The 26,953-nt window shown below is 41.5% G+C and overlaps 2 protein-coding genes across 4 annotated transcripts in view; one reads left to right on the top strand and one right to left on the bottom strand.

Annotated features, from left to right (window-relative positions):
- The window catches only part of LOC137356033 (acylphosphatase-2-like), a 68,108-nt gene extending 42,584 nt beyond the window's left edge, over window positions 1-25,524 (bottom strand). The window contains exon 1 of one of the 2 annotated variants that reach the window (XM_068021750.1): window positions 25,491-25,524. The gene's annotated coding sequence lies outside the window, so the exon portion shown is untranslated. Of the gene's footprint in view, window positions 1-13,978; window positions 13,994-25,490 lie in introns of those variants that run through there. The other variant, XM_068021749.1, reaches the window with a different exon arrangement.
- Window positions 13,397-21,754, top strand: zgc:195212 (DUF4554 domain-containing protein). Of its 2 annotated transcripts, XM_068021747.1 has the most exons (8): window positions 13,397-13,463; window positions 16,093-16,242; window positions 16,782-16,903; window positions 18,019-18,129; window positions 18,600-18,698; window positions 19,103-19,232; window positions 20,406-20,782; window positions 21,586-21,754. In XM_068021747.1, the coding sequence occupies exons 2-8, from the start codon at window positions 16,176-16,178 to the stop codon at window positions 21,637-21,639; spliced, it is 960 nt and encodes a 319-aa protein (XP_067877848.1). In that variant the 5' UTR covers window positions 13,397-13,463; window positions 16,093-16,175; the 3' UTR covers window positions 21,640-21,754. The 2 variants fall into 2 exon arrangements, with proteins under 2 accessions (XP_067877848.1, XP_067877849.1); XM_068021748.1 differs by lacking the exon at window positions 18,600-18,698.
- Window positions 25,525-26,953: the final 1,429 nt, after the last annotated feature.

Below are 26,953 nucleotides of genomic sequence, written 5' to 3'. Positions count from 1 at the left end.
AAATTTCATCTTTTAGACTGCAACTGTCCATAATATATAAATAAGTCAACACAAGTGAGAGATACCAAAATTATTGTGTTATATCATTTAGGGAAGGAAATAATTTAGCAGATTATGGATTGAGTACATAGCCCAAGTAGTACAGTGCCAGAAACATTACACCTCAGGTGGTACATACAGGGCGAGAGGCCTGTGTAATCACACCAAGCAGTTTTGTTTTCAGCACCACTCCCATCCCTTAACAGAAGACATTCTGAGGGCACCTCATGATTGGGAGAAAGTGGAGGTGGTGGTAGGTTATCCATTTCAGCTGCTGTTGCCTTTGCTACTGGCTGTGGCTGTTTTGCCGGAGATTTGTCAAAAATGGATGAAGGCAGAATGGTATCATTTAATTAGCTGTAAGAGGTCCCGCAATGAAAGGGGGCTCTGTGCAAAGGAAGGGGCCACCCTGCAATGAAGAGCAGAGCAAGAGCCACATGGGAGATGACAAGAATAAGTAAATGCTGTTTCACTTGTGACCTGAACTTAGGAGCAGGCAAGGTGAAACTTGGTGATTTTAACAAGGTGAGTGTGTACTGGAGGGAGTAGGAGAAGAGGGTTGGAACTCTTGCCCCTCCCTCCCAAAGCTCATAACAATCATCCAGTTCTCTTTCACCCTTACTCATACACTCCCTCTCATACAACAGCATGGCCCAGTCGAATGCACTGTCACATGCAACTGTTTCAGAGATGTCTTACTGTTTACAAAGATCTTCTGCCCTTCAGGTTCCCAAATGAAGGCTCCGTTATTGCCCATCGAGACAGAGGCACACAGATAGTGATTGAAGCAAACAGCATGTCAAACATTTAAGAATAGGTTGGGTTGGTAGCTGAAGGAAGTGGATAGCGATTTGGGAACAGAGCACAGGCACATGATACCAGGACTACTTTGATGGGGAAAATGAACAGCAACCAGACTCTACCCCCATTGTAATTTGATAATTGGAAAAAGAGCAAAAGGGGGGAAATTTGCTTTGAACACAGCGAGTTATGATGTAGAATGCACTGCCCGAGAGGGCAGATTCAACAGTAATTTTCAAAAGGAAATTAGATATAGACATGAAAAGGAAAAATGTGTAGGTTGTATGGAAAGGGGGAGAGGAATGGGTCCAACTGAATAGCTTTCAAACGGCCAGTACAGGCACGATGGGACAAATGGCCTCTTGCGCCGGATTATTCTATAATTCTACACACTGACGATGCACTAAAGAAGCTCTGCGACTTCGAGCATTTATCCTTCATCACCACTGGGTCTGTGGCCTGACATTCCCTATCCCAGTGTATCGCCCGCGTCCCAAGAATATCAAAGTACATTAAAACGTCTTGCTATTTTACAGATTTCTTGCCTCCCCGCACAAACCTTCCAACCGTCTCCCTCCAACTCCTGCATCTGGGAGACACTGAGGAGGACATTGGCTGGCGGGGGGGCAGCGCATGCGCGGCAAACGGCCGGCGCGCGCGCCGAAGTTCGTTTTTTTTTAATTGAAATTCTGTTGGCCGCGCGCGGGAATTTCTCAGAAAGAAGTAACTGGGGGAAGGGGGAGTAGGAAAAAGCCCAAAATTAAACTCATGTTTAATGGAGCCAGCAGTCCGTCAGGTAATGGAAGCAGAGTACACGCGTGCTCTGTTCCACAGCCAACTTGGGAAAAGAAAAACATTGAAAGAAAGTGCGTGGAGTTGTAGGGGTCGCCATCCAATAATTCGGATTGTTGAGGGTTTGTCTTTACTCCAAAGCTGAATTGCCAAAAAAGAAATGCTGTGCCGTGTGCTTGGGTTGAAAGCTAAATGAGTCCATTTGCACACATAGTCTTTCAAAGTGAAATGAAAACGTCCACATCCACAGCCTTTACATTTTTTTTCTGACTTTGGAAAAACCTCACCTGTGCTGGTTGCTTCCGACCCCATTTCCCATTATTATCATTGAGGAGACATATAGCAAATTCAACAGGATATATTGGGTGCAATTTTATTAAAGGATTTGAACTGTTCAAACCAGCTCAGCAAGTTTTTCCAATGAATGGTTGAGTCTTGTTGATTTGGAAGATGTCAGGTTTGTCTTCCCTTTGTGCAGAGCAGGCAGTCAGTGTACTATAACTGGATTTTCTTCCTCTAGATAGAGGAGGATGTGCCAGGGTTTCTGCTCATGCACACTGTCTACTGACTCCAAATATATATGGAGGTTGTGTGAGGCTTGCTTGTAGGGCCATTGTGGTTGAATTGCCTGGTAATGCCTCTTGTGTAGGTTTAATACACATGAGGAACAGTCATATTGTGGAAGCACCAAAGGGCAATTACTGCCTGTGAAGTTATAAGGAGACACCAGACTGACCCAGTAACAAAAGTAGTACCAACTGAGCCAAACTGATACCTTAAATTGATTTTGTTTGTTGTATAATACCACCAGGGCCAAGCTAAAGAGAGGGAGAAATTATGTTTTTCTATTACATGCATCTGCTGATCTCCATCAATTGTGCCATTTAAAAAAAACTGCATTGCTTGGCTAGTCTAGATGTGAATCAAAGTTACATGTGTTAAAGACAAAGTGTTCAGCATAAGTCAGTCTTTAATGTTAGTTAATACTCATAGTATCAGTTGGACACGATATATTTTCTTTTCAGATTATACAGTATCTTATTATTCATATTAAAAATGACAACAGAAGATTTAGAAGATCAGCTGAGCTGGAAGGAGATCTGTTTGTATTGGTTAATGCAGTAAACCCCACCTTACGCTTCCACAGAGAATGTCTCTTCTGTGTTATAACAGGTAGCTGCACAATAACATATAAACAGTCACTCAGATGAGTTATAGATTTGTCTTTTAGTCAATATATTAATTTTCTAATGATTCCGATTTAACCAGTTGCTGCTGCTGGACAGTGGATCACCAACAATCAAACAGATAATTTTTACAAAGGTAAGGACTTTGATCAATAAATTTAATTTCTCCCAAACCTCCTTAGTTCCACTGCTGTCCACATTACTTTTAAGGCCCCAGGTTTCTGCTGGTATGGATGCAAAACTGCCCCAAAGTGACTGGGTGCTCCAATTTTCTCTCCTCTTCATGGAAAAATGTTCTTCCCTTTGTGATAGGTGTAGTAGAATTGTAAATAAGTTATTTATAAACCGACTTGCAATTTCCATACACCTTGTACACAGAGAAAATCTCGCCCCCGCCCCCCAAGTAAAAAGCAGCTGGCCTTGACTCAGTGCTTCCCAAAAACAGGTCAATATAGATTAGTAATTCTTAATGGGAGGGGGAGGGTGGTGGGGGGGCTTTCTTCTGGTCAACATCCAACTTACTGCAAAGTATTGGACCTCAGACATTATACCAATGTGTTTTTTTTTCTGGCAACGTTGCCCTTGTGCTTGATTCAAAGTGAAAACCCCTCCAGATCCTTAAACTGTTGGACCTTATATGTACAATTGTAATTTTATCTTATGTTTGTTCAGTAATTTTAATTTCTTTCATCAGTAATAGAAAAACTGTTACTCCAGCTATCCTTAAGTATGGTGCAACCAGACTCACAGAGTGCTGATTTAAATGAGAAGTTCATCTCTTCAAAACTCAAGCTGACATTTGAGGTACAAACAGTGCAGTCAACCCCCACTAGATACCACAACTGTTGGTTTATTATTTGTATTTGTTATGTTTTTAGGAGGAGGAGGAAGGGCAAGTAGCAAAATGTATTGTCATTCTTATAATTATGTATGGGCTGAATATAAATGGATATATATAATATATATGTAAAATAAAGGCTCTGGATGAATGGCTTAGCTAATTAATGCAGTGAATAGCCGAAACTTTCCTGGTCTGTGTGGCTGAACAATTTTCGTCTTCAACTTGCCAAGCCATTGGGTGAGTTCAATTCTGTTAATTTATGACTGAACCTGAAATATCTGCAGATTATATATAACACTCCTTTATGTCATGGGCCAAATATGTATTTTTGATGCATTTTACATCGTGTTTATTTGTGACTTTACAAAGTATCATAGTAATATTTTTCACTTGAGTCTCAAGAATGTTAGGAAAAGTCTAGATCATGATCTAGGAGCACTGTGCTTAAAAACTTGAGGTTCCATCTACTATGGAACTTGAATTATGAATTATTAGTTAACCCCTTCATCACTGTTTTTTCCTTCCCCCAAATCAATCTTTTTTTCTGTGTTAATTAGATTTCTGAGAGGAGCTGCATTGTGATGACAGATTGCTTAACTATCAAGCATTTCTTACACAGGATCAGTATTGTCCATCCACAGGTATTGAATATGAAGGACATACCGTAGCAACTGGGTGACCTCAGAAAAATAAAACATTAAACCCCTTTTCTATTTTAAAAGCAAAATACTGCAGATGCTGGAAATCTGAATTAAAAACAAGAAATGCTGGAAACACTCAGCAGGTCAGGCAGCATCTGTGGAGAGAGAAGTAGAGTTAACGTTTCAGGTCAGTGTCCTGAAACGTTGACTCTGCTTCCCTTTTCTATTTTTTTTCTTTACACTGAGGCAAATACATTGAGCCTTCAAATAGAAACTATCAGCTGGGTATCAGGAAAGTAGGAACAGGAATAGGTCATTCATCCCCTCAAGCCTGTCACACCATTTAGTGAGATCATAGCTAATCTGTATCTTGACTCCATCCATGTGCCTTGACTCCGTGTGCTGTTTATCCTTGTCTAGCAAAAATCTAACGATCTCAAATTTAAAATTATTAATTATGCTAACATCTACTGCATTTTGTGGGAGAAAGTTTCACACTTCTACCACCCTTATATGAAGAAATGTTGTCTAACTTCTCTCCTGAATGGCCTGACTCTGAATTTAAGGTTATGTTCCTTTGTCCTAACTCCTCCACCAGCAGAAAAAGATTCTCTCTATCTACTCTATTGATTCATTTCAAATTCCTAAAAACCTCAATTAAATCATCCCATAACCTTCTAAATTCCAGGGAATACAATGTTAATGTAATCTCCCCTCATAACATAACCCTTGGAACGCTGGTAACATTCTGGTAAATATGAGCTGAACTCCTAGGCCATTTATTCCTTTCTAAGGTGCAGTACTGTACACAGTACTCCAGGTGCGGTTGTAACCAGGGCTTTGTATAGCTGATGCAAAATATCCTCCCTGTTATATTTTGGCCCTCGAGTTATAAAGGCTAACATTCCTTTAGCTTCTTTGATTATTTTTTATACCTGACTGCTACATTTTAGTGATCCATGTACATGGAATCCTAAATCTTTTTGAACCTCCACTGTTCCTAGCTTTTTACCATTTAAATAATACAGGAGTGGATATATCTGGGGTCCGGGAGGTTCAGAGCACAAGTAGGGTGTGTCTTAGTTTGTAGAAGGGTAGGGAGGAAAGCTGTTGAAGCCAAGTTGAAGGGTGAGCTACTTTTTGTAAATTTTATATATTTGCAATGTGATAAAAATGTAGGTCTATATAAGGAAAGGGTGAGAACCATAGTTGCTGTATCTCAAATAATTTGTTTTTTGCTGGAATATAGTTGTTAGAAGGTGTTTGGGGGCAAATTAAAAATTGAAGGAAGAAGTTTTGAATAATATGATTGGTAAATAAGAAAAATAGAAAGTAACAACCAATTGGAAAGCAGAGAAGTGCAAGAGACTTAACCAATGAAAAAGAAAATATATTAGTCAGTGGGGAGGTTGAAAATTGACATTACAATGGAAAAAAACCGTTTTATTTTAAAAATATACTTTCAAATATAAGTGCTGTGCTTTAAGTTGTATTGGCTTTGCACATTATTCTTAAACATAAATCTCAAGAATGAGTAAGAAAAAAGCTTTCTCTTTTAGGTAAAAATCCAGTTTTATGTCAAAGTAAATGGTGCTCTATCAACTCACATCTTTGGGTAAGAAAATTCACTTACTATCACATCACTAGAGCAGTGTCTGGAATATCACTTTATATTTTTGTTACTATTATCAAATAACTCTTCAAGAGATTGCAGTCTCGCCCTTCCCAAACCTCTCCTAATCCAGAACGCCATGATTCATATCCTCTTCTGCATATAAGCCTAAGCACACTCACCCCATGCTTGTCAGTTCCGCTGGTTCCCTATGCAATGGCTGAAAGATTGGCCTTAGACAATGGAGTGGATGGGGTGCAGGGCCAATAGTAATCTGGAGTTAGAAGAATGGCGAATGTGGACAGGGATATGTGACCAGAGAAGATTCCCTTAAACAGCGTGGGAAACTGAATGATTTGAACGTGAGATGAGGATGTTGATTTGCTGGAACATAGGGAGCTGCAACAGCATTGAGTGATAGGTGTTCAGAACTTAATTGTTGGCATCCTTCCATCTATGTAACAGGATGGCCATGCATCAAATCCATTGGCAATGGGATAGTTTCGCATGGTGCACTTTTTCTGATGGCTGAAGCAACCAATCCATAAGGGGCAGGTTCTGTCACAAGTGCTGCATATAGGGCGGTTATCAGGTGTCATTGTGGGGTGCCAATTTTAGTATTGGCGCCTGCTGTCAAGCTGCTGTAGCCACTGATCGTCATGGTGGCACACACAGGTAATGTTGCCATTTTTCTCTGTTGTTGGCTAGTGTCTCCCACATGTGAAAATCGATGTTTAGGGCCTTCGTATCACTCTTGCAAGCATCCTTAAAGTGGAGCTATTGGTCTTCTGGCTCCAGTTACCTCCCCATACAGAAGATCCCTGGGAATGCAATTTCCATCCTGTGAACATGCCCGAGCCAGCAAAGTCGCCTCTGCTTGATGAGTGCTAGCATACTTGGGAGATTTTCCCTTGAGAGGCTGACACATTTGTGATTTTGTCCTGAGATGCTGAGAACGCACTACAGACATTGAAGATGAAAACTGTTGAGCTTCCTTTCTTGTAAGTCATCCATTCCACACAGCCGTACAACAAGGTGCTAGAACACAGCCCTCACAAACCAGCATCTCGGTCCTAAGGGTCAGCTTGTTTTTCCTTGCACATTTCATGTGTCAGCCAAAAGTGGTAGCTGCTTTCCCTATGCATGTGTCGGGTTCTGCATCAAAAATCAGATTGTCTGTCACCATGGACTCAAGGTAGCAAAATTTGCTAACCACTTCCAATGGAGTGTTGTTTAGTGTGATCGAGGGCGAAGATGTGACATCCTGTCCCATAACCACAGTTTTCTTGATGTTTATAGTAAGGGAAAACAAGTTACAAGCATGGGAGAGACAATCCATGAGTCTTTATAGCTGACTTTCTGTGTGGGTGACTAGCACAACATTATTAAAATACAAGAATTCTCTGATCAAGATGTGCTGTATTTTTGACTTTGTTTTCAATGTGGACAGATTATAGAGCTTGCTGTCTGACGTGTAATCAGGTAAACTCCTTCCTTATCTGCAGGGAAGGCAAAAGTCAGGAGCATGGAGAATAAAATACCAAACAAAGTGGGGGCTAGGACACAGCCCTGTTTCATTCCATTCTTCACCCTGAAACTGTCGGAAGTGGAGCCGACAAACTGTACAGTACTGTGCATGTTGTCATGAAAGGAACAGATAAGACTTTAAAAAAAATTGTTTGTGGGATGTGGGCATCGGTGACTAGGCCAGCATTTATTGCCCATCCCTAATTGCCCCTGAACTGAGTGGCTTGCTAGAGAGCATTTAAGAGTCAACCATATTGCTGTGGGTCTGGAGTCACATGTAGGCCAGACCAGGTAAGGTCAGCAGATTTCCTTCCCTAAAGGACATTAGTGAACTGGATGGGTTTTTACAACAATCGACAATGGTTTCATGGTCGATTTATTACTTGAATTCAAATTTTACCATCTGCCGTGGTGGGATTTGAACCCATGTCCTCAGAGCATTAGCCTGGGCTCTGGATTACTAGTCCAGTGACATTCGCACTACGCCACCGCCTCCCCTTGTCCAAGTGGCTTAGTGGGCAGCCAATTTTCTCCAGAATCATCTTGTGCCCTTCCCTGCTGGTGATGTCGAATGCTTTCATGAGATCTATGAAAGCAAGTTAGAGAAGTATGTCTTGTTCCCTACACTTCTCATAGCTGGCATATGGAGAACATCATATCCACTGTAGATCTGCCAGCACGGAAACAGCACTGCTTCTGAGTACACTCGATCTGCAAAATCTTCATATGGAAGAGGATATGGATATTGCAGTTCTGGATTAGTAGATGCTTGTGAATGGTGAAGACTAATGAGAAATCTAATTCAATAAAAATCATATTTGAAACAGACTGGGATGGGAAATTGGAAAATTTTTGGACGCCATTCATTTTGTTGTGCAATCATTTCCCCTGCTCCACCCCCACCCTCCCCCCACCCCCTGCCACACCCTGCATAGTTTTGCATTCCAAGGTACACAGTCCACCCAGACGTGGAAAGTTAATGCTATTGAGGAAAATAATGCATGATCCTTCTTTTGCAAGAAGTATGGGAAGTAACTTGGTGTCCCTTAAATTAAGTGATCGTCAAGTGGGGAGAGAAGGTCCATGTTAGAATAGCCATACAGACACTGGACGATGTGTATTTGAATGACCAGGTGTCCTTTTTAGGAATGATGTGGGATTGCTAAGTCAACTGGTCAGATTTATGAAAGTAGAAATTCTAATTAAGGAATTCCACATATGAATACTTAATATACACTTGTTGCATTGCTATGTGCTTTAACCGATTTAATTTAAATGGGTTAGTATCTGCATAAAGATAGCACACAAACGAAAGTGATAAAACTATGTTAAGCATTGTACATGAACTTTGCTGATCTAATTTCTAACTTGTGTTCTTGAAAAGAATGGTAGATACTTAGAAGCATTTGAGTATTTAAGCGTGAAATATCAACCACAGTATTACCCAAACAGGCTGCATAAATTAAACAATGTGTATCTTGTGCACAGCATTGGTATTTTTTATGTACTAGATATCGCTGCTGAACAGAACTGAATGGTATTTGCAGTCAAAATCAGCAACTGAATGAAATGAAAATACATAACCTTGATTCAACAGTAACTAAAATACTTTTTTTTAGGGATGAGAAACTGGACAAATCTTGCATTAGCGGACACACTATACTTTCTGACAACACGCACTACATGACGTAAGTGTTAAAATGACGTTTGGAAAAAATCTTTTGTTCTTGAGCTGTGCACAACACTAGCAAGGCCTATCTCTGCTATAGTTGCCCTGAGAAGCTGGTGGTGGGCCCAGTGATTGTTTTATAAGTTAGTGGATAAAAGTTAGAGGGCAAAAATTTCTTCACCCAGAGAGTGGTGAGCCTGTGGAATTTGCTACCACAGAAAGCAGTTGAGGTCAAAACATTGTATGTTTTCAAGAAGGAGTTAGATATAGCTCTTGAGTCTAAAGGGATCAAAGGGTATGGGGCGAAAGCGGGAACAGGCTACTGAGTTGGATGATCAGCCATGATAATGAATGGCAGAGCAGGCTCAAAGGGCCGAATGGCCTACTCCTGCTTCTATTTTCCATGTTTCTATGTTTCTAAAAGAGTCAACCATGTAGTGAAGACCTGGAATCACTTAGATCAGATCGGCTTGGGGTGGCAAATTCCCTTTCCTGAAGGAACTAGTGAACCAGTTGTGTTTTTATGACAATCTGGCAGTTTTCAGATTCATTTTTTTCTCCAGAACCAACCTACAACTTAACCAGATTTGTTGAATTCAACTTCACAAGTTGTCATTGTGGGAACACTGAGGCATGAGTCCACTGTGCGTGTGCTAGTAATTGCTATGCGAACAGATATCCAAATTGTGAATGCAGAGATCAGGACACAATCTGGAGGCCACACGATGATACATCTATTAATCTTAATGAATGAAAAATTGTGTGGGCCATAATCTGGCACAATTAACCTGCCAGCCCAAATTCCTGATGATCACTTGTTTCAAGCAATGTTCTATGCCAGGAATGTTCAATCACAAAATTTACCTTCATTATCCTTCAAGCTCTTCACACTCCAGATATTTACTCCTTGAATATTGTATACCATTCACTTTAATGGCCTTCTCACAATTTCACCAGCACAGTTTTATTTTGATTAAGGAAATTTATCTTTGTAAATATATATTAGTAACTGTTAATTCTTTAACTATATTTTACATTTACTTTATCTTTTTTCTGAGCAGAGACTTTGAGTGTGCAGCTGATTCATGTTGCTGCAGACTCCATCCTATTGCTGGGAAGTCTTTCCGTCTTTCCATTCCTAACAAACTAGCAGAAGATGGAGTGTGTGGAATGCTTGAGATATTATCAATAGCAGCTATTTGCCCTTGCCTTAAGAACTACCCCAACAAACCTACAAGACTTTCCAACGTATCTGTATCCTTAACTGAAAGGGTATACAACATGTGTGGATGTAAACAGGAGATGATTTTTTCTCCGCTAAAGTGCTTGCGTCTTGTGTCATGCTTTCATTGTTGTACAATGTTCACCATATGTTAGGATGGCTATGAGGGTAGATATGATCGAGCATGAGCTTTTGCCCCAGCACTAGGGAATGTTGAAACAATGTTTATTTTCCCTTAATCACTAACCAGAAGATTGCTTTTTTTGAACAGTTTTGACATTCTGGCACTTGAAATGTGCCTTCCTTGTGAGCTTCCACAAAAATATTACTTTCACGCTCTCGCTGAATTGCAAAGGCATGTAAATGAGTACCGTATTAATAAGAAAATTAGGACAGAATGCTGTGAATACCACTGGAGCTATCATTTGTGTGTGTTTTTTTTTATTCGTTCATGGAATGTGGACATTACTGACAAGGCCAAAATTTATTGCTCAATCCCAATTGCCCTTGAGAAGGTGGTGGTGAGCTGCCTTCTTGAGCCACTGTAGTCCATGTGGTGAAGGTACGTCCACAATGCTGTTTGGTAGGAAGTTCCAGCATATTTACCCAGCGACAGTGAAGGAATGGCTGAAGAATATCCAAGTAAGGATGGAGTGTGACTTGGAGGGTAACTTGCAGGTAGTGGGGTTACTATGCGCTTGCTGCCCTTGTCCTTCTAGGCAGTAGAGGTCGCGGGTTTAGAAGGTGCTGTCAAAGGAGGCTTGGCGAGTTGCTGCAGTGCGCTGGTGGTGGAAGAAGTGAATGCTTGTTATGGTGGTGGATGGGGTGCCGATCAAGTGGACTGCTTTGTCCTAGATAATGCCGAGCTTCTTGAGTGTTGTTGGAGCTGCACTCATCCAGACATCAGAGTTTGAACATTTTTACAACTAAGTATGTTTATGGCAGTTAAGGGGCAGGTGAATACCATGTTTGTGATTTAGCCACAATAATGGAGTAGAGGTGGTAAAGGACTATAACCTACTTTTTGGTTCTAGCAAGTAGCTTAAACAGGTCAATGAGAGAGGGAGGTGTATAGACAGATTTGATACTTGCTAATAACAAAACAGCACTCCTTGACTTGACACATATATTTATATATGGACCAGATGATTTACCTATATTGTTCAAGAATAGTAAAAATTCTTTGTCATTCTTCATGGATCCATCCCATTTAGCAGACTGGAAGCAATATGAACAATATCTGACTCAAAATACAGAGCAAAAGATAGTAGAAGGAAAGTTTATATTGTTTACTTGTTTGTTTATCAAAAAGCAATATCTTATGGTGGTTACAGTTTATGAGCTGTGTGATTCTGTGTAATTTCTTTATTTGAGTTATGGTGACTTCCTGTCACAAAACATGCAAAGTGAATAACATGGGTATGAAATCTTTCCCTTCTTCCTGGGTCAGCCGAGGCATTGGGACATGGACACAAACACTAATATTACAGTAATGGGGAGAAGGCAGGGAATGGAACTGAGGGAATTGCTCTTTTGGAGAGCCGGTGTGGATACAATGGGCCAAATGGCCACCTTCTGCACTGTAACGATTCTGTGATTCTGTTATAAAGCTACTTAGAGAACACTTTAAGGGAAGTCTCAAGGTTCATATAGTTGGTTATAAGTACTTATGGACAAAGCAGCTGCCTAGTCATTATATGTTTCCAACTTTATTTTCTATGCCCATCTTTCCACCAGTTTCTCCTCTACCCCTCAAGTCCCCTGAAGGTGGTTTTCCCTAGCTAGGAAATGGCTCCATGGGCACCCCAATCTTGCCTAAGTGGCTATTCATCATCTATAAACTTACAGTGAATGTTGAAGTATTTAACTGTAGGGCTATCAAGTCATAGAATGATCCTGTATGTAGCTACTCTACACATGTTCTCTTCCAGCAGGGAGTGATTAGAGGCAGAAATATGGGTAATCCTCCTCCTTTCCCCAGGAGCACTGAGAGCAATTGTAGCACCTCAATTGTTGCCATGGCTTATATCAACTGACTGTGCAGACCAGGCATCAAACTTGGGATCTGCCTGTTTTGTATAGCTCAGCTAGTCAACTAGCTAAGACAGTGAGGGTGTTTTAAGAAAAAATCTATGGAGTTTTAAACATAAGGCATGCATCATGTCACTTTTTTAAAATTCATTCATGGAATATGGGTGTCGCTGACTAGGCCAGCATTTATTGCCCATCTCTAATTGCCCTTGAGAAGGTGGTGGTGAGATGCCTTCTTGAACCACTGCAGTCCATCTGAGTTAGGTACACCCACAGTGCTGTTAGGAAGGGAGTTCCAGGATTTTAACCCAGTGACAGTGAAGGAACGGCGATATAGTTCCAAGTCAGGATGGTGTGTGACTTGGAGGGGAACTTGCAGTCAGTGGTGTTCCCATGCACTTGCTGTCCTTGTCCTTCTAGCTGGTAGAGGGTTTGGAAGGTGCTATCTAAGGAGCCTTGTTGCGTTGCTGCGGTACATCTTGTAGACGGTATACACTGCTGCCACTGTGCATCGGTGGTGGAGGGGGTGAATGTTTGTGGATGGAGTGCCAATCAAGAGGGCTGCTTTATCCTGGATGGTGTCGAGCTTCTTGAGTGTTGTTGGAGCTGCACCCATCCAGGCAAGTGGAGAGTATTCCATCACACTCCTGACTTGTGCCTTGTAGATGGTGGACAGGCTTTGGGGAGTCAGAAGGTGAGTTTCCTAGCCTCTAACCTGCTTTTGTAGCCATGGTATTTATATGGCTACTCCAGTTCAGTTTCTGGTCAATGGTAGCCCCGAGGATGTTGATAGTGGGGGATTCAGTGATGGGAATGCCATTAAATGTCAAGGGGAGATGGTTAGATTCTCTCTTGTTGGAGATGGTCATTGCTGGGCACTTGTGTGGCGTGAATGTTACTTGCCACTTATCAGCCCAAGCCTGGATATTGTCCAGGTCTTGCTGCATTTCTACACTGACTGCTTCAGTATCTGAGGAGTCACAAATGGTGCTGATGGTGCAGTCATCAGCGAACATCTCCACTTCTGACCTTATGATTGAAGGAAGATCATTGATGAACATGCATTGCACTGAGAATTTATGGTTTATCTGGGGTGTAATTGTGAGTAAGATGTTGTTTTTCTCAGTCTTCACTGAACTTTTGCAAATACTTAGGGACAAGTAAAAACTCACGAGGAGGCGCTATGAGTATTTGACAATAACAGTGGTCATTCATTGCGTTACCTCCATTAATATCAGCAAAGTAGTAAAAAGTCCAGTAAATCTGTCTTAGCTATAAATTGCATTTGTGACTCTTTTTTCTCATTGTATAAAGTCCTTGAAATACCAGCCTCATTTTGTAGGGACAGAAGTAATTTACAGTGTAAAATACACCAGGCTTAATTATAATTACTGTTTTTAGTATTAAAGCCTTTGCCCTGCAGCTACATTCATGGCCTCTTAATGGGCTTGTTGTTCAGCTCTATAATTAAAGATTTCAATTGGTAGTTTAAAACAAAAGTCACTGGTAATCCAACACAGACAAAACTTCCTGAACTTCTTAAAAAAATTAAACAAACACCACAAGAAGTAAAAATATTGACTACAGATGCCAAAGAAAGTAACCTTTTCAAATACCTTATGCTCCTTCAAGAGATTTTCACCTTGAATACTCAGTGGATTAATTAATAATAGACAAGGGTGTATCAGTATGAGTTTCAACCCAAAGGTCATGATTATTTGAACACTTTAGACAGAAAAGCCACAACGATTGTAACTCCATGTGATTTAGACTACATTAGTGCTAATTTTTGGTTCAACATTTACAGGAAGAATTTTTAAACCCCTTTTTAAATAAAAGTTTTGCTAAAAAAGATAAAGACCAAATTTGGCCACAATGCAAAAGAAAAATTGTAACACATGCTTGAAAGGTCAAGGTGGTATCAAGTTTGAACCCCAGTATTTTATATTTTGCTGCAATAGCTATCCCATATTTTATACAGGAAATCTCTCGTATTGTTGCTCATAATTAGTGAGGGTAAGAAGAGGCTAGTGGATGGATGATGACAAATGTAGGGGTTGGCAATGGGATACAGGAGAGATTCGAGAGTAGGTGAGTAGCACAATAGGTGGCACGCAGGAGAGGCTGACAAAACAGCCCTAAGACCTCTGGAGCAAGTAAGAATGACTGTTACCAATATAGGGTTCGCCATTGATTTCAAAGTACTGGGGGAATTACAGTGTTAATTCAAAGATTTTAATTATATACCCTGGGTTTATTCAAATCTGGTTGCAGTTCATGTCATACTTATTTTAATACAGATTCCAATCATGCTGTGTTATATTAGAGTGTTAGCCATGGTTCAGTTGCCTCTGAGTTAGAAGATTGTGGTTTCAAGTCAAACTGCGGGATTTGAGCACAGAAATTGAGGCTGATAATCCAGTGCAATACTGAGGGAGTGCTGCACTGTTGGAGGTACTTTTTTTTGGATGAGACATAAAAACCAAAACCTTCTACTCTCTCGATACCATGGCACTTTTTTAACGAAGTGCAGGGGACCTCTCCCCAGTGTCCTGCCCAATATTTATCCCTCAATCAACATCACTAAATCAGATTATTATCAGGTCATTATCACATTGCTGTTTGTTGGAGCTTGCTATGCACAAATTGGCTGCCGCGTTTCCTGCATTACAACAGTACTACATTTCAAAAGTACTTCATTGGCTATAAAGCACTTTGGGATGTCCTGAGGTTATGAAAAGCAAGTCTTTTTATACATATTATGATGCGGTGTTATGCTGTCTGAACTAGAGGCCTGCTACCCGACCCGAACCCGATGGGACCCGACGACATGTTTCAGGTTCGGGTCAGGTTGGGCCCATTTTCCGGGGCCGGCTTTCAGGCTCAGGTTGGGTCAGGCCAGACACACACGGTAAGTGCTCTGCCAGTAAGTATTGAAATTTTAAAAACTTACCTGAGCTGGGAGTCTGGGACGAAACTGCGTCTGCACAGTGAGCGAGTGACGTCACTTTGACATCGCGCATGCGCTGCAGCTCGGTGGAGCTTCCCAGTGGGAAGGTAAGTAAAGTGATGGTCGGGTCGGGTTGAGTAGTGGCGGGTTCGGGTCGGGTAGGGTCGGGCTCGGGGCAAAATTGGAGGGACTTGGGCCGGGTCAGGCTCGGGTCCGCTGTGATTCGGTCGGGTTCGGGTTGGGTTCTTTTTCCTGACCTAAAGCAGGCCTCTAGTCTGAAGCATATTGTGTGCATATGTATAAGTTTACCTTGTCTGTATGAACTGGATAGATTTGTATACTCTTGCAAGTAAAGAGTTTCCCTGATGGCTTACTGGATAAGTTTGCCACATGTATGGTGTTAAGCCACAGGATAGAAGGTCCAAGATTCAATTCCAGACTGCGTTGGCATACCAAAATTGCTGTCAATGCCCCTGGTCAATGGAGGAGAACACACAGCCAAGATTCCCACTCCTAATTGCTACCTAATAACTTATGCTGGCATGTGTGTGATTTGTGAGGATAGGGTCCAGCTCAAGTGTGATGTGCTGTTTGGTCAAAATTGTGCTGATGGTCACGGGACCACACATGAAAAATGGCCACTTCAGTGACATATGAAGGGCTGGTGGCACCACTGGAACTGTAGCTAAATAAAAGTCAACACCTGCTGGAGAGGGGAAAGAAATCTGAAAACAAATTTTAAAAGCCAATTACACTGTGTATATATGATTTGTGTTACAGGATTAGCTTGCCCGGATATCAGTTACACTCTTCAATCAACACTGGAAGACGACTTGTCTGAATTTGGTGAAGTCCAAGAGCAGATGGTGCTTCTCTTCCTTTTTATTAAATACTGGGATGATTTTCACTTGGAGCTGTTGGATGTCATAGGTACTTTCACAAAGTCTAGTCTTTGAGCGTCTTTTGGGTTCAGATGTATATATTTATATTATTGCCATGCTTGTTTGTCAGGATACACAATTGGATCCTTTCTGTATTGCAATTGAGAGCTGATTATCCCATTGGTTCTCTTAATACTGTGACTAAAATCCCTGATTGGGTGTACTTATAGAAGTGCAGGTCCTAGTTTTGGAGGGGACGGACGTTTGGAGTTCTATTTCTAAGTGGACCGTTGCCTGGGGGCTCAATTATCCCTTTTTAATATGCCTTATGGCTTTTTGAGGTTATTAGTCAAGCCAGCTTTGTACTTCAATTTTCTTTCTTGTGCAATTTTGTTGATTCTTTTCCTTACATTTGAAAATATAAAAAAAGGAAGTCATATTGATAGTGAAACTCTGGCTTCGGTTTTGCATTCATAATACTGATGGCATCCCATTTGGATTGTCAGTGGCATAATAATCATGAAACCTAGGCCTCTTTAAAAGAGCTGCTCATGATGAGACTCTTTAATGTACTTCTTTTGTTGATAGGAGGACAACAAAATGTTGTTGAACATCTGGACCAGATTCTTCATTATAACCATGATGTTGTTACGAAATCGATTCAGCCTGTACTTCACCAAGTCCTGGATGAATACTTGCATTTCAAAAAGGTATCAGTGGCTAACTATAAACATATAGGACAAGTGATGAGCAGTAGAATATGATTTATATTCTAATAGTGGGTTAACCTGATACTTTACAAACAATATGGACGATGGGATGTAGATCTCATCTCAAAGTTCCGAGTAATGCACTCTGTCAATATCACATTACATTAGAAATAATAATGGTTGAATAGCCGAACCATTAATACCAGGAAGATCTGAGATATAGTTTTCAATCAGTGCTGAGTTAGTTGCTCTCAGACAGGTAAGCAATCCTTCCAGGTTAGGGAGGGGAAAGTCACACAGAGATCCCTGTTGCTAATTGCTTTGCAATGGCCTCTGCTGTAAAGTGTATTTGTGTAGATATCTGGTAAGCACAGGATTAGGCTCAGTTGTGATGCCCCCCCCCCCCCCCAGTGGTTAATTAGCCTGTCATAGAGTTATACAACACAGAAACAGGCCCTTCGGCCCATCATATCTGTGCTAGCCTTCAAGCACCTATCTATTCTAATCCCATTTTCCAGCACTTGGCCCGTAGCCTTGTATGCTTATGTTATTATATTTAAATATGCTTATATTTCCTTCTATGTCAATGTTCACTGTCTAAATTGTCATGTGAATCATGGCCACTTGGGTAGGTACAGCTTAGAACTGTGACCCATTAAAAATCAGCATCTTTAGGAGAAGAGGGAAGAAAATAGAATTTGTTAAAAATACCTGAATTTTATCTGGAACACTCAGGAAATGTACCTGCTCCTTATGGACATTAATTAAATAAACCTGGTCATTCATGGGCTAGCACCAGAAAAATAACCATGAAAGCTGTTGAATTGTTATAGAGACCGAATTGATTCACTGATATCCTGAAGAGAACTTAAGATTCTATTTGATTTAGCCTGCATGTGACTCCAGTCCTACGCCAGGTGGATGATTCTTAATGCCATCAGGCTTATTAGGGATGGCCATTAAATACAGCTTGTGTCATCCCACTATCCCAAAAAATTGTAAAATAATTGAGACACCTCCTTGCAAGTTAAAATGATTTTACTGATGTGATTGAGAGCAGGATGGCATTTTGTAGTTACTGTGAACCAGTGTTGACTGAGCTTCTTTCTCTGTAGAATCAAAGAAGAATGCAGACTGCAACTGTTGTCATCTGTGATGCCATACAAAGTATATTGTCAAGCAGCACAAACCATGATTTTAGAACCAAGTCTCTACAACTCTTGAAGGTATGCATAGAATGCTGTCCTGTGGTTGGCAAACAACACGTGGAATTTTAAGCAGACAAAGGTGGTACTGGGACAGACACAAACTGCACTGTATCAAATCTGAAGGTATCAAAGCATCATACCATTTTCTACAAAACATAGTATCCCAGTGGTTGGCAGGAAAAGACACTGCTCATTACAGCAGTAGACACACAGACAGTTTTAATTCTTGGCACAGTCCTGATGGGCCACATATGCTGTTTCTGTTCTGTAATCTAATATTCTGTCATCTGTGTTGAGTAAACTGATCTCAATCAAGGCAGCAGTGAGGTGCTGCAACTATTGCAAGGCATTGCAGTTTCAATATACTGCTCCATTTCACTGCTTGTTTTCACTATTTCTTTTCACTACCAAGTTTGCTTAGAAAATTGAAAACCTAAATTATTACTGATGTAATTTAATTTACAAGATACTTGCTATTGACTTTCTAGGTCTCAAACTCCCAAGAAATGAAGACATCACTTCAGAATACTCTACAAAATGTAATCCAGAATAGGTTTCTCCTGAGCAGAGTCTGTGACACAAAGCGAGTATGTTCTTAAATAACGCAAGTGTAATTCTGAAGACTTGCTTTGCTGGTTTGCTTCCTAGATATGGTTAACTTCAATGTGGTGAATTTTCAGTATTTCATGATTCTTGATGATCTGGTTATACTATTCTAAAGTGATATTATGTAACATTTTGTGTATTATGTGAATAAACTGAAGGGACAATGCATGATCCTGAGAAAACCAACAGCTTCTGTAACATTATTTGTATATTCTATTCAATGTTCACACTTTATATCCTTCAAGAAAAAGTGCTTGAGACACCCATTATTCCCCACAAGGTAAATGCTCAATCTGGCTTGGGCCATTAGGATTGATATTGTGATTGAAGTCAAGTAAGTGAGTTTAGCTGCACAGAATTAACATTGGTTGTCTTTTGATTGAAGGTTCATTCAGCAGATGGTGGCCATGTGCAGTCTAACACTGAATCAGCTACCCCAGAGACCAGCCAAGAGAATCTGTATGACATAGACGACTTCCAGAGAATCCATTCTGGGCTTGACAGTTCTAAGTCAGGTACAAGAAAATCTAGAATAAACAGTTTGATCCACTATGTGCCCACCCCACCTCCCTACACCATCTTTGTGTCTCCAAATACTCCTAGTCTCTGTTTCAGATCTTCCATATGTCTTATGTTTCTCAGATATCTCCATTTCCGCGTCTCTGAGTCAGCCCCAGTAACATGTAGACTCTGAGCTTAAATATACAGCCTATCGATGCATTATCCAGATATATAATATACCTTCAGGAAGTCTATAGTTTTTCTTTTTGTGTCCTATTACCTACCTCTCCTACAATGGCTTCTCTTTCTATCCCTGGACCATTAGCTCTGGAGGTCCCTGAGGATCTATCCTTGGCCTATTTTTTATCTACATGCTGCCTCTCGGTGAAATCACCCAAAAACATGTCAGGTTTCACATGTATGTTGGTGACACTTAGCTCTATGGCCTCACCACTGCCTTTGTGTTGTCAGACATCCAGCCCTGGATAAACCAAAATATCCTGCAACTAAACTCCCAGACAACAATTCCCTCTCTCTCCCTGGCCATTGTCTCAGGCAAAACCAAAGATTTTGCAACTTCGCTGGCTTATTTGACCCTGAGCCTGAGCTTCTGATGCCATATCCTATCCATCACCAAGATCACCTACTTCTCCCTCTGTAGTATCACCTGTCTCCACCCCTGCCTCAGCCTACCTGTTGCTGAAACCCTCATCCATGCTATTGCTGCCTCCAAACTTGACTATTCCAATACTCCCCTGTCCAGCTTCCCATCTACTACCCACCATAAACTTAGGCTCAACCAAAACTTCACTGACTGTATCCTATGTAACTGGGATGTGGGCATAAACAGGGTGGCAAGTAATCCAACACTGTTTTCAGGCTGCAACTGCCTCATTTATACTAAGCAGAGGCCTTAAAATCGGCTCTACTGTGTGGAATATCACAGTGCCAGATCGTTCCTACCAGCAGGAGAGCAGGGTTGAACAGTGGAGAGGTGAAAATGAATCAATGTTTTGGAGATTTGCTTTCTAACCTTTCAATAACTTAGGCTCAGGAGATTATATAGGTGAGATAAATAAGTACAACATGGGGAATGTAATTGATATGCTTTGCAGGGCTTATGGGAGACTTGATAAGTTGCTATTGGAATGCAAGTTAATTTTTATATGTAATATCGTATTTTGCAGACCAATCATTCACATCCGTAGATTCAGACAGTCTTCGTTGGAGTGATGAATCAGCACAAGTAATGCCAAAAATTGATTCCCGTTACAGCAGTGTTGAACAAACAATAGGCACGAGGAAAAGACGGCTGGAAGCATGCAGCATGAAGCCCTGTACAGATCTGTACAATAGACCTTTCAAAAAACCAATAAATGGAACATACAACCGGCCAAGGATGGAATATGGTAGCGCAGACCATGTCTCCTTGCTGAAAGAAGATGCACAGGTCACAGCACCCATCCCTACAAAATTAACATCTGAGGCAACTGGCTACCTTGGGGTGCAGTGCAGTATAATGAGCACTAAGCAAACAATCAGTGGAAAACCAACTGAAGATCAGGTTTGTGACTGTATCTAGCATTGGTACCCTAGTTTATTTTTGTAGAAATTCTTTTTTTTTGCTCAATCAAGTGTTGATAAACTAGACTAGTAACCCAGGGATGGGCTCAAATTCCATCATAGCCTGTTGTAAAATTGAATTCAATATACTGGTAATTTGTGGGTCAACACCAGAAAAACAAAGACTATGAAAGTTGTCACATTGTTATAAAAGTACAATTGATTCATTAACATTCTGCAGAGAAAGGAACTTGTCATCCCTGCGTGTGAGGTGCCTATCGTTGTCTCTTAATAATGACCTCTAAAATGGCCTAGTTGTAACAATAGTTGCTATGAAGGCCCAATACCTTCTTGAGACAACTAGGAATGGACAATAAAGGTGGCTCTACCAGCGTCACCCGTATTTTGCAAACAAGCAACAAAGACGTAACCACAGATTTTAGGCACAAGGTTGATGAGCCAAGATTTAGAAACCCTGCTGAAATTTAATTGGCAAATCTTGCACAGCTAACAAGCAAAGACCACCTTACCCATTGAGGCACCAGTTTATTGAATTATCTGAACTCAAACGGGAAAGCTCCCCACCACCCCAGTAACAGGTTTATGAAAGTAATCTTACAATGTTTTATGAACTGTTCCACTGGTGGTGATATGGCTTGAACAACTAATAGAATGAGCATGGCCTAACTTTATTCTATAGCATCATCAGGGAAGCAAAATAGTAAATATTTGCTGTTGGTTATTTGTAGAGTGTGGATTGGCCTCTTTGATAACAGGAATATTTTCATGTTCCATTCTGTGCAGGAGGAATACTTGTGGCTTCAGGAAGTTTCCAACTTGTCTGATTGGACACACTGATCTCTACCTGATGAGGATGGGCTGAATGCATCCCCAAAGCCATCAGCTCAAATAAGATAGAAACAATGAATTTTACCAAATGTATAATAAAGCAAATGGGAAAATTATAAAATAAAGTTGATTCTGTGTAACTGGATTTTTTTTTAACTTTTAGAATGTGTGAGACATTCCCAGGGAGCTCGGGGTGATGTGAACAGCATTCATAGCACACTGTTTCTCTCCAACATGCACTGATCTAATATCAAATCTGACTGCAGTTTAGGTCAAGCGTCACAGTGGCGGTTGAGTCTGGATATTTTTTTTTATTCTTTCATGGGATGTGGGCGTCGCTGGCAACACCAGCATTTGTTACCCATCCCTAATTGCCCTTGACAACTGAATGGCTTGCTAGGCCATTTCAGAGGGCAGTTAAGAGTCAAACACATTGCTGTGGGTCTGGAGTCACATGTAGGCCAGACCAGGTAAGGACAGTAGCTTTTTCCTAAAGGACATTAGTGAACCAGATGGGTTTTAATCATATGGTACAAAAACCAGTACAGATTACATCATTTAGTTACAGAGACTGCTGTCATTTGGCATGCCATGCCATCACAAAAAAGCTATCTGAATAGGGAATAAAACTCCCCATAAAAGCCAAAATAAAAGCAAAATACTGCGGATGCTGGAAATCTGAAATAAAAACAAGAAATGCTGGAACCACTCAGCAGGTCTGGCAGCATCTGTGGAAAGAGAAGCAGAGTTCAACACCTCCATGCCCCACCAGGATGGTTTGAGGGCTCTCCGCTTCTTCCTTGAACAGAGGCCCAACCAGTCCCCATCCACCACCACCCTCCTCTGCCTGGCTGAACTTTGTTCTCACATTGAACAACTTCTCCTTCAACTCTGCTCACTTCCTTCAAGTAAAAGGTGTCGCTATGGGTACCTGCATGGGTGCTAGTTATGCCTGTCTTTTTGTGGGATATGTTGAGCATTCTTTGTTCCAGTCCTACTCAGGCCCCCTCCCCCAACTCTTTTTCCGGTACATTGATGACTGTATCGGTGCCGTTTCCTGCTCCCGCCCTGAACTGGAAAACTTTATCAACTTTGCTTCCAATTTCCACCCTTCTCTCACCTTTACATGGTCCATCTCTGACACTTCCCTTCCCTTCCTCGCCTTCTCTGTCTCCATCTCTGGGGATAGGTTGTCTACTAATATCCATTATAAGCCCACCGACTCCCACAGCGACCTGGACTACACTTCTTCACACCCTACCTCCTGTAAGGACTCCATTCCATTCTCCCAGTTTCTCCGTCTCCGACACATCTGCTCTGATGATGCCACCTTCCATGATGGTGCTTCTGATATGACCTTTTTCCTCAACCGATGATTCCCCCCCACTGTTGTTGACAGGGCCCTCAACCGTGTCCGGCCCATTTCCCACGCCTCTACCCTCATCCCTTCCCCTCCTTCCCAGAACCGTGACAGGGTTCCCCTTGTCCTCACTTTCCACCCCATCAGCCTCCATATCCAAAGGATCATCCTCCGCCATTTCCGCCACCTCCAGCGTGATGCCACTACCAAACGCATCTTCCCCTCCCTTCCCCTGTCAGCATTCCGCAGGGATCACCCCCTTCGCGACACCCTGGTCCACTTCTCCATTACCCCCACCACCCCGTCCCCGTCCCATGGCACCTTCCCCTCCAATCGCAGGAGGTGTAATACCTGCCCATTTACCTCCTCTCTCCTCACTATCCCAGGCTCCAAACACACCTTTCAGGTGAAGCAGCGATTTACTTGTACTTTCAATGTAGTATACTGTATTCGCTGCTCACAATGTGGTCTCCTCTACATTGGGGAGACCAAACGCAGACTGGGTGACCGCTTTGTGGAACACCTCCGCTCAGTCCGCAAGCAGGACCCTGAGCTTCCGGTTGCTTGCCATTTCAACACTCCCCCCTGCTCTCATGCTCACATCTCTATCCTGGGCTTGCTGCAGTGTTCCAGTGAACATCAATGCAAGCCCGAGGAACAGCATCTCATTTTCCGATTAGGCACACTACAGCCTGCCGGACTGAACATTGAGTTCAATAATTTCAGAGCATGACAGGCCCCCCATTTTACTTTTATTTTTAGTTATTTTTTCTTTTTTACATTTTTTACAATTTTTTTTCTTTTGTTTATTTCATTTCATTGTAGTTTGTTCAGTTTGCTTACCCACTGTTTTTTTTCATGTTTGTACTTGCTGCTGTTCAATCTTCAGTTCGTTAACACCCTATCTGTATTAGTGCTTTGTCTTTCAACACTCCATTAACATATTGTTTGCCTTTACTCCATGACCTCTTGGTCAGCTATGTGGCCTTGTCCAATCTACACCTTCTCCTTTGTTATCTCTTGCCCCACCCCCGGCTCACTTGCTTATAACCTTTGACATTTCTAATATTTGCTCGTTCCGAAGAAAGGTCACTGATCCGAAACGTTGTAAAGAATAACATAGGCTGCAGCTTGTTTCAAAGATATACTGTATTGAAGGGCTGCGCAGAACTTTAGCTCTGTTGCCATCTTACACATTCCAGCTTATACCTCTTGCAGGTTCGTTGCTGTTGTTTTCACAATCTCGCTCATTGTTAATCAAAATATAATCACTAACATGCAATTGGAATCTACCCCACAATGTGATACCATCAGAAGTTCCTTCTCAATAAAGAAGTTCCTGAATTGTGATCCACACCTAATCCTGGCAAACCCACTGAAACCTGAACCATTCTTGTGGGGAAATCATGGCTGTGAATCTGCATCTTAGCAGTTCCCAGCACACTGTAGGTAAAGATTTCCTCCATGCATTAAGTGCAATGGAATCAAAAGCCCATTATTTATACATGTGTTTAATTCTGCTACACCTGGGCGGCGCAGTGGTTAGCACCGCAGCCTCACAGCTCCAGCGACCCGGGTTCAATTCTGGGTACTGCCTGTGTGGAGTTTGCAAGTTCTCTCTGTGTCTGCGTGGGTTTCCTCCGGGTGCTCCGGTTTCTTCCCACAGCCAAAAGACTTGCAGGTTGATAGGTAAATTGGCCATTATAAATTTCCCCTAGTATAGGTAGGTGGTAGGGGAATATAGGGACAGGTGAGGATGTGGTAGGAATATGGGATTAGTGTAAGATTAGTATAAATGGGTGTTTAATGGTCGGCACAGACTCGGTGGGCCGAAGGGCCTGTTTCAGTGCTGTATATCTAAATCTAAAATCTAAAAACCTCATGCAGGGAGGAATTTTTTTCTCAGGTGGGTTATTAACCTGGCAGCTTGTTGACCCTGCACTAAGAATCTTAGTTTTAAAAATGTGGAACAAGTCCTCTCATTTGGGCAGCGCAGTGGTTAGCACCGCAACCTCACAGCTCCAGGGACCTGGGTTCATTTCTGGGTACTGCCTGTGTGGAGTTTGCAAGTTCTCCCTGTGACCGCGTGGGTTTTCGCCGGGTGCTCCGGTTTCCTCCCACAGCCAAAGACTTGCAGGTGATAGGTAAATTGGCCATTGTAAATTGCCCCTAGTGTAGGTAGGTGGTAGTGAATATGGAATTACTGTAGGGTTAGTATAAAATGGTTGGTTGTTGGTCGGCACAGACTTGAAGGGCCTGTTTCAGTGCTGTATCTCTAAATAAATAAATTTCGTATGTAATGCAAGCTCATTTCTCATGCATTGCTTTTTGTTTCTCTTTAGAGGTGTTTTGGTACCAGCTTGGAATTCCCACAGCTGGGATTTATTTCTAAGCTATGTTCTTGAGTGTGAAGGCTTGTGTTTTATTCATATTTTTGATATTTTGGTTACGCTAATAAAGATGATTACAAACATGTAAAAAGAGAAGCAAGACTACTCACTTGTGAATTATGCCCCATCTGGTCAACAATACAACCATTCATTTGGCCCCAAGCATCACTACCTCCCAGGAGAGACAAAAAAAACTATCAATTTAGGGGGAACTCTGCAGACTCCCCAAGACAAACTAGTAAGCTCCAGAAGATCTCAGTTGCTCACCACAACTCATGATCACAGTTAACTAGTAACTCATCCACTATAATTGGAAAATGTGAGATTCTGTTTTAGAAGACTGTAGCAGCTCTGTACTTACCACATACTTGCATTTTTCTAAATATATGTGTTGATTATTTTGACATACTTCTTTTGAATCTCTACAAAAGTAAGTCAGGATCACTTACTGATAGAAATTACTCAGCAAATTGGAGAAGTTGTCCTATATCAGCATAGTGTGTCACTGCTTTAATCAAGCAGCTTAACACCTTTATTGAAATAAAATCCATTTGGGCAGTTTCACTCCATAGCTTTGCTGTTTGAACTTTTTGTGTGTCAGAATGAGGAGTTTGGTGTTGCTTTTCTTGAGCAACTCATCTATATATGTCCTTAAAAGTTCTACATAGTGCAAGCATTTCCCGACCTCAAACCTTACTTCCCTTGTCACAATTTTTGGTCACGCTTTTCTGCCAACGTTTACCAGTGTCAATTGTTGTGTTAACACCATGTTGTTATGCCAACAGTCACATGATAGTTTCAGGATATGGCCATTAGGTTACTCCATAGACTGAGTCCCAATTCCATTACCATGTATAAATAAAAAGGGACTTTTTTATGATCTCACATCATACAATATCACAGCAATTTGTCGTGGAAATTAATTTCCTGAACTTGTTGACTTTGGATTAGTTTGTCTTCCTTCCGCAACCATGTTATTGTAATGCCTGGAAAACATAGTGGATGAGCTGTTTGTTCACCATTGTGAAACAACCCTCAAGATTTTGCTCTTCTTGGGTGAGACACGTTCATTTTGGATATAAAAATCTAAAGGGCTTTATAATCTTTTCTACTTTAAGTAATCTTGCCCCACTCTGTGCAATCTTTTCAAGTCATTCATCTCTACATGCACCCTCCATTACCTCTGCTCTTCCATCAGAGGCCAATCCGTCAGTCCTCCAACTTTTTAATTGCACCCTCAAGAAAGCATTGAGTTGCTGCAGTGTCATCAACCCAAAGAAAAGAAACAAAAATGCTCTCATACTCTGCCCTCTAAGGTTTCCTCTGAACCACTTTCCATTTCTTTTTCAAAGTGAAGTGTTTTTATTCGCCATTATCACAGAATTTCTTTCTTTGGGCCTCCTTATCTCGAGAGACAATGGATATGCGCCTGGAGGTGGTCAGTGGTTTGTGAAGCAGTGCCCGGAGTGGCTATAAAGGCCAATTCTGGAGTGACAGGCTCTTCCACAGGTGCTGCAGAGAAATTTGTTTGTCGGGGCTGTTGCACAGTTGGCTCTCCCCTTGCGCCTCTGTC

This window comes from Heterodontus francisci, chromosome 44 (assembly GCF_036365525.1).
Source record: "Heterodontus francisci isolate sHetFra1 chromosome 44, sHetFra1.hap1, whole genome shotgun sequence".
Lineage (NCBI taxonomy): Eukaryota > Metazoa > Chordata > Chondrichthyes > Heterodontiformes > Heterodontidae > Heterodontus > Heterodontus francisci.
Note: the sequence above shows the minus strand (reverse complement) of the source record. Positions and strands in the feature narration are given on the sequence as shown.